This window comes from Trichechus manatus, unplaced genomic scaffold (genome assembly GCF_000243295.1).
Source record: "Trichechus manatus latirostris isolate Lorelei unplaced genomic scaffold, TriManLat1.0 scaffold00008, whole genome shotgun sequence".
NCBI classification, from domain to species: domain Eukaryota; kingdom Metazoa; phylum Chordata; class Mammalia; order Sirenia; family Trichechidae; genus Trichechus; species Trichechus manatus.
The window spans coordinates 7,401,746-7,414,824 of record NW_004443944.1 but is presented as its reverse complement, the minus strand read 5'-3'; the positions used below and the strand labels follow the sequence as shown (position 1 = coordinate 7,414,824).

The 13,079-nt window shown below is 40.4% G+C and overlaps 1 protein-coding gene across 1 annotated transcript in view; it reads right to left on the bottom strand.

Annotated features, from left to right (window-relative positions):
- LOC101342559 (zinc finger protein 343-like) overlaps positions 1-13,079 on the bottom strand; it is a 32,567-nt gene that overhangs the window by 9,069 nt on the left and 10,419 nt on the right. The window contains exons 2-4 of the mRNA XM_012559060.2: positions 8,888-9,152; positions 8,648-8,706; positions 6,138-6,264 (exon numbers count right to left, since the gene is read on the bottom strand). Of these exons, the coding sequence (XP_012414514.1) occupies positions 6,138-6,264; positions 8,648-8,706; positions 8,888-8,921 (220 nt within the window). The 5' untranslated portion in view covers positions 8,922-9,152. The remainder of the gene's footprint in view (positions 1-6,137; positions 6,265-8,647; positions 8,707-8,887; positions 9,153-13,079) is intronic.

Sequence of the window (13,079 nt, the reverse complement as noted above, 5' to 3'; positions counted from 1 at the left end):
TTACAACATACAGGAAAATCACACAGTACCGGGAATCATGGCCTAGCCAAATTGATACACACATTTTTGGGGGAACGTAATTCAAACCATGACAGTGTCTATTTCCCTCAAGCTTGTCAATAGTGTTTTATCAACCTTTTGAAATACTGCCAATGTAATAGGTGAGAATGGTACATACCTAAGTGTAATATTAATTTGCATTTATCTCATTAGAAGTAACATTAAACATCTTTGCATACACTTAAGGACAATGTTATATCTTACTTTGTGAACTCTCCATTCATGTATTTTGCTTATTTTTTCCTCAACTTTTAAAATTCTTTCTACATAAGGGAAAATAAGTCTTCATATGTAATATATGTGGCAAATATTTCCTGAAGTATGTCATCTGTCCTTTGACTTTGCTTTTCGTGTCAAATGTATCAATCTTTAATGCATTTGGAGTTTTAGTCAAATTTAGAAAGTCTGTTTCTATACCCAGGTTACAGAGGAGTTTACCTATATTCTAGTATAACTGTTTTTTACATTTAGATCTCTGATCATTTGGAATTTTTCTTGTGTATCATATGAGGTATTGTCCAATATTATATGTTTCTAAATGGCTATCTAGTTGCCTGACATTATTTATTAAAATGTCCACCTTTACCCAAGTGGTTTGAGATACCACCTATATCATATAATAAAATTACATATATACTTGTGTGGATTTCCTGACTTCCTTTTTAACTCCACTGGCATATTTGTCTATTCATACTAGTACCACACTGTTTTACTTCTAAAGGTTTCATAGTAGGTTTTAATGTCTGGTAAGGCCAGTACTGTTTTAGCTTTTTCTTTTCAGTTTTTTCCTGGATATTCTTTTCCATGTGAACTGCATAAAAGAGCTTGTTCCTTTTTTTTTTTTAAATTGGAATTCTGTTAAATTTATCAATTAACTCAGGGATAACTGATAACTTGATTCTAATCTATAAAATATTTTTTTGAGAACAATCAAAGAGATTTTAAACAGATTTGGTATTAGATGCTGCTGAGCTATTATCATTAACTTCATCGGACGTGATAGTGGTATTGTGGTTATGTAAGAATCAACCTTTAGTTTTTAGAGAAAGGTAAAATATTTAGATGATATATCATATTAAGGATTAGCTTTGAAATAATTCAGCAGAAGAGAAAAAAAAGAGAAGTAAACAAGTGGGTAATATGCTTATAACTGTTAAGTCTACCTTAAAACCAGTTGCCATCGAGTCAATTCCAAATCATAGTGATCCCGTAGTACAGAGTAGAACTACCCACAGGTTTTCCAAGACTGTAAATCTTTATGGAAGCAGACTACCTCATGCGGCATAGCTGTTGAGTTCGAACTGCCAATCTTTCGGTTAGCAGCCAAGTGCTTAATCATTGGGCCACCAGGGCTCCTATTATCTACCCTGACGCCCATTGAACCAAAAACAAACTAGTTGCCATCAAGTCAATTCTGACTCATGGCAAGCCCATGTATGTCAGAGTAGAACTATGCTCCATAGAGTTTTCTATGGCTCATTTTTCAGAAGGAGATCGCCAGGCCTTTTTCCAGAGGCACCTCTGGGTAGATTCGAATCTCCAATCCTAGGGTTAGCAGTGACTGTATTAGCCTTCTACAACACCCAGGGACCTGAATCCTACTACTTTCTTAAAGTTCAGCTCAAGCTTCTCCTCTTGTGGTAAACTGTATTGTGGTCAAAATATTTGTTGCCCCTCCTACTGACTCCATTCCTGCAGAAGAAGTATCTTTCCCACCACAGTGACATTAGACGTGGCTACGTGATTTGCTTTGGCCAACGAAGATTAGTGGAATTTAGTACCACTTTCAAACAAGTTTTAAGAGCTACAGTGTGCTCTCTTTGCCCTTCTGCTTTGAGAACCCCAAGACCCAGAGAGAGGCTGCTCCTTTGGCCTGGATCCCAAAACCAGTGGGCTGAGTTGCACCTGAACTGTAGCCACAATATAAGGGAGAAATGATCACTTGCTGTTAGAAGCCATTAAATTACTGGAGTTGTACGTTACAAAATTACCTAGCCTAAGCTGGCTTAAATATCTCTTCCATGAAGTCTTTAAAGATTATTTCAGGGAGAATTGGTCATTTATTTTTAACAGTGGACTTGAGGAAAAGACATGATGACATGACTATATGAAGAAATAGAGAAAAAGAGACTGGTTTAGGAGGAAAAACAGTATGATCTCAAATTCTGATAAGTTTAAGAATACACTTTTGATTTTTTATAGGCAAGTAGAAATACAGGTGAGACAGTGACAGAGCGAAAATGGGTTCATTGTATGTGATGGTCAAAATCATTAAAGTTCACAACTTCTTTGAGAATGTGACTATAGACACAGAAAAACAGTATACGACACTAAGTCCTACAGACCACTATAGTCTGAAGAAAAGAGAAATAAGAGAAAAACCCAAAAGTAGAAATAAGAGACTAGAGAATTCAGAATACTGTGTTGTCAAGCAAGAGAAAGGAAAGTATGTCAAGAAATCCAACTGGATTCAGGGACCTAGGCTTTCAATATGAAGATTAATTTGAACCATATAATTTTAATATTTTCCTCAGAACCAATCAAATGTATTAACATAAAAAAAGAGAATACCATGACCAGATAAAAATAAAAATCAAATCTAATTAGATTGATTTTTCTTGTTGTTAGTTGTTAGGTGCTGTCAAGTTGGTTCCAACTCATAGTGACAATGTGCACAAGACAACAACACTTTCTGGTCCTGTACCATCCTCACAATTGTTACTATGCTTGAGCCCACTGTTGTAGCCACTGTGTGAATCCACCTCACTGAAAGTCTTTCTCTTTTTTGCTGACCCTTTACCAAGCATCATGTCCTTCTCTAGGGAGTGTTCCCTCCTGATAACATGTCCAAAGTACGTGAGACAAAGTCTCACTATTCTCGCTTCAAAGGAGCACTCTGGCTGTACTTCTTGCAAGACAATCTGTTCATTCTTCTGGTAGTCCATGGTATATTCAATACTCTTCACCAACACCATAATTTGAAGGCATCAGTTCTTCTTTGGTCTTCCCTATTCATTGTCCAGCTTTTGCATGCATTTTATGAGGTGACTGAAAATATCATAGCTTGGATCAGGCACACCTTAGTCCTCAAGGTGACATCTTTTGCTTTTTAAAGCTTTAAAGACGTCTTCTGCAGCAGATTTGCCCAATACAATACGTCACTTGGTTTCTTCACTGCTACTTCCACGGGTAATTTGATTGATTAGCTATGGCCAAATCAAAACACACAAAACTAGATTGAACTGAATAAATCTAAACAGGTAGTTCCTGATTTATGACAGAGTTTCACTCCGATGAGTGTGTCGTAAGTCCATTCTGACATGAGTAGAATACCTTTTTTTTTTAAGTTTTCATTATTATTGCCTTCTATTATCAGTATCTTTTAAAGCCAATCGTATTTGTCTTTGGGGGTTGTCATCAAAATAACGTTAGCAAAATACGTGCTGTAACATTGTATGTAGTACCTATTAAGTAATCATGTAAGTGCATTTCATCATAACTCAAGGCCATGTTAAGTCAGGGACTATCTGTACTGAGTTTGATGGATGCAGCTCATGATAGTGCTGGTTCAAACCAGATAAAAACATGTCGAAGAAGATGAAGATGGAACAAAGTGAATCTGCATCATGGAAATAGCCACACTGTTTGAAAGAAACATCTACCTGGAACTGTTTGAGTCTCCAAAAATGTGATTCTTCTCTACATGTGTCATGGATTGAATTGAGTTTGCTCTAAAATGTGTGTCAACTTGGATGGGCCATGATTCCCAGTATTGTGTGACTGTCTACTATTTTGTCATCTGATGTGATCTTCCTATGTGTTATATATCCATCCTACCTCTGTGATGTTAATGAGGTAGGATTAGAAGCAGTTATGTTAAAGAGGTAGGACTCAATCTACAAGATTAGACTGTGTCTTGAGTCAACTTCTTTCAAGATATAACAGAGAGAAGTGAGCAGAGAGACAGAGGGACTTCATGCCATCAAGAAAGCAGTCCTGGGAGCAAAGCGCATCCTTTGGACCTGGGATTCCTGCATTGAGAAGCTCCTAGGTCAGGGGAAGACTGACAACAAGGACCTTCCCCCAGAACCGAAAAGAGAGAGAAAATCTTCCCCTAGAGCTGGCACCCTGAATTTCAACTTCTAGCTGACTAGACTGTAAGAGAATAAATTTCTCTTTGCTAAAGCAATCCACTTGTGGTATTTCTGTTATAGCAGAACTAAATTAACTAAGACAACATGGTTACTCTAGAGATATAAGAATATCTAGAAATGCAGCAACCAATAGAGTAGCCACTCACCATTATGTTTACTGAGCACTTGAAACGTAGCCAGTCTGAACTAAGATGTGTTCTAAGTGAAAAAATACACACCAGATTGTAAAGACTTCATGCAAAAAAAAAGTAAAATACCTAGCGAATATTTTTTACATTGATTGTATGTTGAAATTGTGACATTGTGACACACTGTGTTAGATAAAATATATTATTAAAATTAATTTCACCTGTTTAGTTTTACTTTTTTTGATGTGGCTACTAAGTACTTTTAAACTACCTATGTTGCTCACATTGTATTTCTAGTGTGCAGTGCTGATCTAGAACAAGAGATGGGAAAACGATGGCCCAGAGGCCATATCCAGCCCTCTGCCCGTTTTTGCATAGTATGTAATTTAAGAATATTTTTTACATTTTAAATGGTCAGGAAAAAAGTTAAAAGAATAGTTACTTTGTAGTATGTCAAAATTACAGGAACTTGAAATTTCAGTGTCCATAAATAAAGCTGTATTGGAACACAGTCATATCCATTTGTTTACATGTTGTAGATAACTGCTTTTGCACTGTAACAGGAGAATGGACAGTTGTGACAGAGACCACATGGCCACAAAACCTAAATAGTTGCCATCTGGCCCTTTACAGAAAAAGCTGGCCAACCCCTGACCTAGAATAATGTTGCCAGTGATGATAGTTATCAACCCAGATTTAAGAATGACTGTAAATATTTTTAATAAATGATAAAAGAAAAAATACGCTTTATGAAATCCAAAAGCCATAAAAAGTTCTGTTGCAAAAGGCATCTCTCACGACCCTCTCTTTGCAAACGGTGCCCCAACTTCACTGGCCTCACACTTCCTCACACTGGGCAGACACATCCCTCCCTAAGGCCTTCGCACCAGCGACAGCTCCCTCCATCTGAAATGCTCTTGCCCTCGGGACCTAGAGTTCTGACTCCAACACCACTTAGTCTTTGGCCAGGTTACCTCCTTGCTGATTTCAAATACCAATTTCAAACTTGAACCAGACACCCTGTCACACTCAATACTCCTTTCTCTCGCTCTATTTTTTCTAGTTTTTCACTACAGCTCTTGTCAACTTCCAGCACACCGTATTGTAATGTCTCCATCTACAAAGTGTGCTGTTTGTTGCCTGTCTCCTTGTACTCGAAGGTAAGCCCAGTGAGGGCAGGCATTTCCAACTACTACATTTACTAATGTGTTCTGACTCTCTAGAACGTTATCTGGCACACAGTAAAAACAAAACCAAACAACAAACTCATTGCCATTGAGTCGATTCCAACTCACGGCCATCCCATGTGTTACAGACTAGAACTGCTCCATAGGGTTTATTTTTTGTTTTTGTTTTTTATTTATTTTATTTCCTCCATAAGGTTTTATTGGCTGTAATCTTTAAAGAGCAGACGGCCACGCCTTTCTTCTGCAGTGCCACTGGATGGGTTCGAACCATCAACCTTTAGGTTAATAGTTGAGAAAAAACTGTTTGCACCACCCAGGATCATACAGCACATAGAAAAGCAAAAAAACTCATTGCCACTGACTTGAGTCCAACTCATAGCAACCCTATAGGATGAGTAGAACTGCCCCACAGAGTATTCAAGGCTATAATCTTTACAGAAGCAGACTGCCACATCTTTCTCCGGCAGAATGGCTGGTAGATTCGAACCGCCAACCTTTTGGTTAGCAGATGAGTGCTTATACGCTGCACCACTAGGGGTCCTTTGACACACAGTAGGTGGTCAATAAATGCTGAATTAACGAAGGAAAAGAAAAGAGCATATCCTCACCTAACGAGAGCAGATTCCTGTAAATCTCTAGCATCACTTCTTTGTATAGGTTCTTCTGCTCAGAGCTCAGTCTCTCCCATTCTGCCTCCGTGAAGACCACAGTGACATCCTCGAATGTAACTGGTTCCTAGAATAAGCAATAAATCAATGCACAGCAAATCACCATCAATTTTCCCAATGAAAGGAGTTTAACTGGTGGCCCTCAAGAGTCTGGATCTGAAGTTCATCTAATTCTTTTCCGAGAACACAATTCCCCATATCAAATTCTCCTGGACACGACTGTATACCTGGCTTTGTGATAAAATCTGTGGGGAGCACAAGTGATGCACGAAACACATCCTGGCCCTGAAACACGTATGATTTCACTGGAGAAATGCTTTGTGAATCAATTTGAAAGTATTAAGCAGTATTCAAGAAAGTGACTTTCAGAATTCATAACAGAAGTCAAAGATGGGAGAGTACAGGATGGGCTAGAAAAGAACAAAAGGTGTCACGGAGGTGGGGCTTGTGCTAGGCATTAAGGGACAGTGAAGATTTAAAGGAGAAGATGGATGGAAACTTCACCTACAGAGAAAAGTGGGAGTGAACAGATGCCTGGAGGGAGCATTTCTGCAGAGTTCAGGAACTAAATGGGATCTGTAAAATCACTATCTTTGTGCATGTATTTTAATAACCTTTTCTAGTAAAGTCCTTAACACTTCACTCATTATGTAGAGTAGTATTTCATCAATGCAAAACCGTTGGCAAGGGAATGGCAGTAATATTCCAGAAAAAAGACATTTACAAATAACTTAATCTTTAAAAACAAAAACACTTTAAGCCATTGCCACTGCACTGATTCTGACTAATAGCGACCCTATAGGACAGAGTAGAACTGCCCCATAGGGTTTCCAAGACTGCAATCTTTCTGGAAGCAGATCATCACATCTTTCTCCTGTGGAGCAGCTGGTAGGTTTGAATCGCCAACCTTCTGGTTAGCAGCTGAGCACTTAATCACTGTGCCATCAGGGCTCCTACAAACACTTTATTGAGGTATAATTTACAATCCACTTGCTTTATAATTCACCCACTTTAAATGCAGGAAATCCTCACTTTGTATAGTTTCGATACACAGGAATTTCAGTTACCATGGTTTAGTTAAATAACCCTGGTCATCCAAGGAAATGGTTCAAATTTCAGTTGCCATGGTACATTAACTGTGAGAAATTCCATAAAGTACAAACTTTTCTCCTTGCTCTTCAGTTCACAAAACACTACATAAATACAGATGTGCATCAAGATCAGTAATGAATCATATAACTTCTTTCAATGCCCAGCTGACCTCAGGGGAGGGAGGAGTGATGATTCAGTCAATCACGACTATGTAATGAAGTTAACAAAAGCTCTGGACACAGAAGCTCCATGGGCTTCCTGGTTGGTGAGGGACATCCATGCACATGGGATGGCAGCACATCCCTTTTTGGGACATGGAAGCTCCGCACTGGGAACCCTCCCAGACCTCGCCTTATGCACCTCTTTATTTATATCCTTTTTTTGCTATAACAAAGCCGAAATCATAAATACAGCCCTTTTTGTGAGTTCTGTGAGTCATTCCAGTGAATTATCAAACCCAAAGGAGTAGTCGGAGCCCACATGTCAGAATGGAGAAGTTCAGGAGAGGGACTCCCAAGCTTAGAGCTGGCATCCTGAAGGGGTAGAGGAAAACCTGGAATTTATAGCCAGTAGGTCAGAAGGAAGGGAGACCAGGGGGCTCTCAATCTTGTAACTGGCATCCTAAAGGAATGAGAAACACCCCAAATTTATAGCCAGCAGGTCAGAAGTGAGGGTGTTATGTGGACTCCAAAACCTCCATTTAGAATCTGCCTATCTGGCAGTTTGAAGAACACTATCCTTTTAACTTGTGAGACTGACCCAGCTCCAGGTGGCCAGGGGCAGAGAAGGAAGCGCTCTGTGGGCACTTGTGTCAGAACTGAACAGAAAAGGGGAAAAGTAGATATTTTTATATTTGCTATTTTCATACTTTTTAACATAATATCATATTCCTGTAAATAAGACTGGCCACTATAGATGATTGCTGAACCTGTATGATGCTACTGGAGAATCTATTTTTATTTTTACTATGCTCTCTATTTCTGTATGGTTAAAAAGTTCAATAATTAAAAAGTAAAAGAATGCCCAGAATACAAGATGCTATCATTAGACAGCATGTACGCGGATGTGTAGTGAAATTTAATAATAAATCTAAAAATTTTAATAATTCCAATTTTTCAAAAATATTCCTTATGTCTTAGAGTTTCCTGGATTCCTAATACTAATACTGGATATGTCTTCAACAAGAAAAATAAAACGCAAAAAAGGAGAAACAATTCTAAAATGTCTAACAGGGTACCTGACACGAAGGCATGAAAGGCCTAAATGTTGATCGCCATCCCCCCTCCTAAGACAGGGAACACATGCCTATTCTCTGGAAGGGGCCAGCATTTCATAAAATAGGGTTAATTCCAACTCACCAGCATTGTGGGCTTCCTCTTCTTCTCTTGGGGCCAGTCAGTATCCTTACAAGACACACCTAAGGGAAAAAGAGAAGCTGTGAGAAAGCAGACCTCCCAGAATGCTCCCAAAGTAGCTCTTCTGAGCCCTGGGATGGAAGGAAGCAGCCACTTCACTCAGCTGTGGTCTCTGAAGCATTCTCACCTGAACCTGGAGCCTTGGTCCCCCCTTCACCTCTCCACACCCTCAGCAACTCTCACCTTTAGCCTCATGTTTTGGAGTCAATTTCTTCATGGTCTCCACGTCTTCCCTGTTCTTCGGAGCCAAAATCTTCTCCCAGTCCTGCTCTCTGCGGGCTGAAGGATCAGGCAACGTAATGGCCCCAGAGTCAGTCCAGTGACTGCCCTGAAATTCTGCCACAGTGCCAGATGGAAGTTATTTCACCTCAAGATGGATTCTGGCTGCCTGGGGTGACCTCCTTAAACCTCAGTTATGAAAGCCCTCTTGTCTCCATGCATCCAGGACCTGTGGGTGGAGAAGCAACTTGATGCTGCTGGATCCTTCCCTGTGTGCTAAACCCATGCCTCCTCAGCAGGGGTCCTGTCCTCTCTCACCCTCCTCACTCAGCAATCACAGAGTCTCAGTCTACTCGGCTCCTCTGGATTTTCTACCTTTATTCATTTCTGGCCTACAAGCCCTCACGTCTGTTCCCTGACCCTCTCCATCACCTATCACAATTTACTGCGCCCCTCTTGCCCCCACGCTTGAGATTCAAGCTTCATGTTTCAGATCAGTTTCTGCTGCCTCAGTCAAAGAGAAGACGGAATACAGCCTAAGGCCTGTGGAGAAAGAGCCTCTAACGTCCCCCTCCAGACCCATCAGGGCATGTAGCAGTCAGCTTCTGACTCCCCTAGCCAAGTTTCCAGCTGTGTTCAATTCCCCATGTCCCCGTACTCTGAAGAGTTTGGGGGTCTCAACTGAGTCCCTCCAGGCCTCACAATGACTTCTGCAAAAATAACACCCCGTCTTCCATCCTGTGTGTGTGGAAAAGGTCATTAAAAAGACAGGAAAGAAACAAAAGGCCAAAATGGATGTCAGAAGAGACTCTGAAACTTGCTCTTGAAGATACAGTAGCTAAGGTGAATGGAAGAAATGATAAAGCAAAAGAGCTGAACAGAAGATTTCGCAGTGTAGCTTAAGAAGACAAAGTAAAATGTTATAACGAAGTGGGCAAAGACCTGAATTTAGAAAACCAAAAGGGAAGAACATGCTCAGAATTTTTCAAGCTGAAAGAAGTGAAGAAAAAATACAAGCCTTGAGTTGCAATTCTGAAAGATACTAGGGGCAAAACATTGAATGAAACAGGAAGCATCAAAAGCAGATGGAAGGATTACACAGAGCCACTGTATCAAAAAGAATTGGTTGACGTTCAACCTTTTCAGGAGGTAGCATACAATCAAGAACCGATGGTATTGAAGGAAGAAGTCTAAACAGCACTGAAGGAACTGGCTAAAAACAAGGCTTCAGGAATTGACGGAATATCAATTGAGATGTTTCAACAAATGGATGCAGCGATGGAGGTGCTCACTCGTCTATGCCAAGAAATTTGGAAGACAGCTACCTGGCCAGTCAACTGGAAGAGATCCATATTTGTGCCCATTCCAAAGAAGGGTGATCCAACAGAATGTGGAAATTATCGAACAATATCATTAATATCATATGCAAGTAAAATTTCACTGAAGATCATTCAAAAGCGGTTGTAGAAGTACATCAACAGGGAACTGCCAGAAGTTCAAGCCGGACTGAGAAGAGGATGTGGAACAAGGGGTATCATTTCTGATGTCAGATGGATCTTGTCTGAAAGCACAGAATACCAGAAAGATGTTTATCTGTGTTTTATTGATTATGCAAAGGCATTTGACTGTGTGGAACACAACAAATTATGGATAGCATTGCGAAGAATGGGAATTCCAGAACACTTAATTATGCTCATTCAGAACCTATACATAGACCAAGAGGCAGTCCTGTGAACAGAGCAAAGGGATACTGCACAGTTTAAAAGCAAGAAATTTGTGCATTAGGGTTGCATCCTTTCCCACACTTATTCAATGTGTATGCTGAGTAAATAAAGGGAGAATCTGTACTATATGAAGAACACAGCATCAGAATTGAAGAAAGACTCATTAACAATCTGCGATATGTAGATGACACAACCTTGCTTGCTGAAAGCAAAGAGAACTTGAAGCACTTACTGATGAAGAGCAAAGACTACAGCTTTCAGTATGGATTACACCTCAACATAAAGAAAACAAAAATCATCACTAATGGACCAATAAGTAACATCATGATAAATGGATAAAACACTGATGTTGTCAAGGATTTCATTCTTCTTGGATGCACAATCAACACCCATACAAGCAGCAGTCAGGAAATCAAAGAACATATTGCATTCAGCAAATCTGCTACAGAAGACCTCTTTAAAGTGTTAAAAAGCAAAAATGTCACTTTGAGGACTAAGATGTGCCTGACCCAAGTGATGCTATTTTCAATCACCTCATAGGCATGTGAAAGTTGGACAATGAATAAGAAAGAAGAACTGATATCTTTGCATTATGGTGTTGGGGAAGAATACTGAATACACCACGGACTGCCAGAAGAATGAACAAGTCTGTCTCAGAAGAAATACAGCCAGAGTACTCCTTGAAGTGAGGGCGACGAGACTTTGTCTCATGTACTCTGGACGTTTTATCAGGAGGGACAAGTCCCTGGAGAAGGACATCATGATCGGTAGAGGGTCAGTGAAAAAGAGGAAGACCCTCAACAAGATGGACTGACACAGTGGCTGCAACAACAGGCTCAAACATAACGACTGTGAAGATGGTGCAGGACAAGGCAGTGTTTCATTCTGTTGTACACAGGGTCGCTATGAGTTGGAACCAACTCAACAGTACTTAACAACAATAACACGCCACATGACCCTATCAGTCAAAGTCCTCCACTCATGTGGTCCAGAGGAGGCAGGTGGTGTTAGGAGCTACACTACCTTTAGAAGCTCCTCAGGCACCCTGGCCAGAGTCTTAGCCCATATAACTACAGTCCTTGTTGCTGTAGTTAGCTACCGTTGAGTCGATTTCAACTCAGGATGACCTCATGTGTGCAGACAGAAGTACTCCACATGGTTTTCCAGGCTGTGACCTTTCCGAAGCAGATTGCCGGGCCTATCTTCCGAGGTGCCTCTGGGTAGGTATGAACTGCCAACCTTTCAGCTAGTAGTCAGGAGCTTAACTGTTTGTGCTACCCAGGGACTCCTTACTGCTGCCTAGTATCCCTTTGAGGCTAGCTGGAGTTCCCCTAAGACAATCTCCTGAGTCATCCACCAACACTGCAGGCAGAACTACTTACTCCAGCTTCTGTCCAACCTAGACATGCCACCTTAATCAAACTATATTACAATTTTTCTACTTAAATGACTGTTTTACTAGAATATGAACTTCTTGTAAGGTGAAATGGGTCTCCAACATTTTGCTAATCCTAGTGCTTAGGATAAAATAGGCCTCTGTGGCAGATTTCATCATTTTCCTCTACTATCTGCTTCTTGATAAAAGGATTATACTTCCCTGCCCCTGACCTCAGGCTTGACCTTGTGACTTGCCTTGTGCAATGCATGTAAGTGAAAGTGATGGTGCGATTTCTAAGCCTTGCATGACTCTGTCATCTTTCTTGTCCTTTTTCCTCTGTCATGAGAGCAACAAGTTCCCAAAAGGGGCTCTCCTTCAGCCTTGGTTCTGCCGTAAAAGTTCATGGTGTAGAGCCAAAAACCAACCTATGAAGGGTGAGGGACAGGGTTGGGCTTAAGGTTAGAACACTGTGAGTTTTGGGGGTCATGTGTTACTGCAGCATAACTTAGCCTGATAAATATAGCTCTCCTTCTCCTAGCAATATAGTATCAGCAGCTAACATTTATAAAGCATTTACTGTACTAAACAGAGTTCCATTAATTTTCACAACATGGCCAAATTGTAGATACCGCTATTATTTCCTTCTCACTGAGGAGAAAGCTGAGGCACTGAGAAGTTGGTTTATTTGTCCCTAAGGTCATATAACTTATCAAGTGCTGGTGCCAAGCCTAGAACACAAGTGTCTCACTCCAAAGCCCCTTTTCTTCACCAATGCCTGAAACAATGTCCACTGAAAAAATGACATGAAAAAGCAGCGACCAGATGCCCAAAGGGTTCAAAACTTATCCTAAAGAAGGCAAGACCCTCAGAGTGAAGCAGAGGAAAGCGTCTGTATTATTTAGGATGGGCTGTATTATTCTGAAGTAAGAGACAACCTCTCACAATCTCAGTGGCTAAAAGTAATAAAGGTTTGTTTCTCACTCAGGCTTCATGTCTATGATGTATCAGCTGTAACTGTGCTCAATGTTATCTTCATTCTAGGTCAAGGCCAACA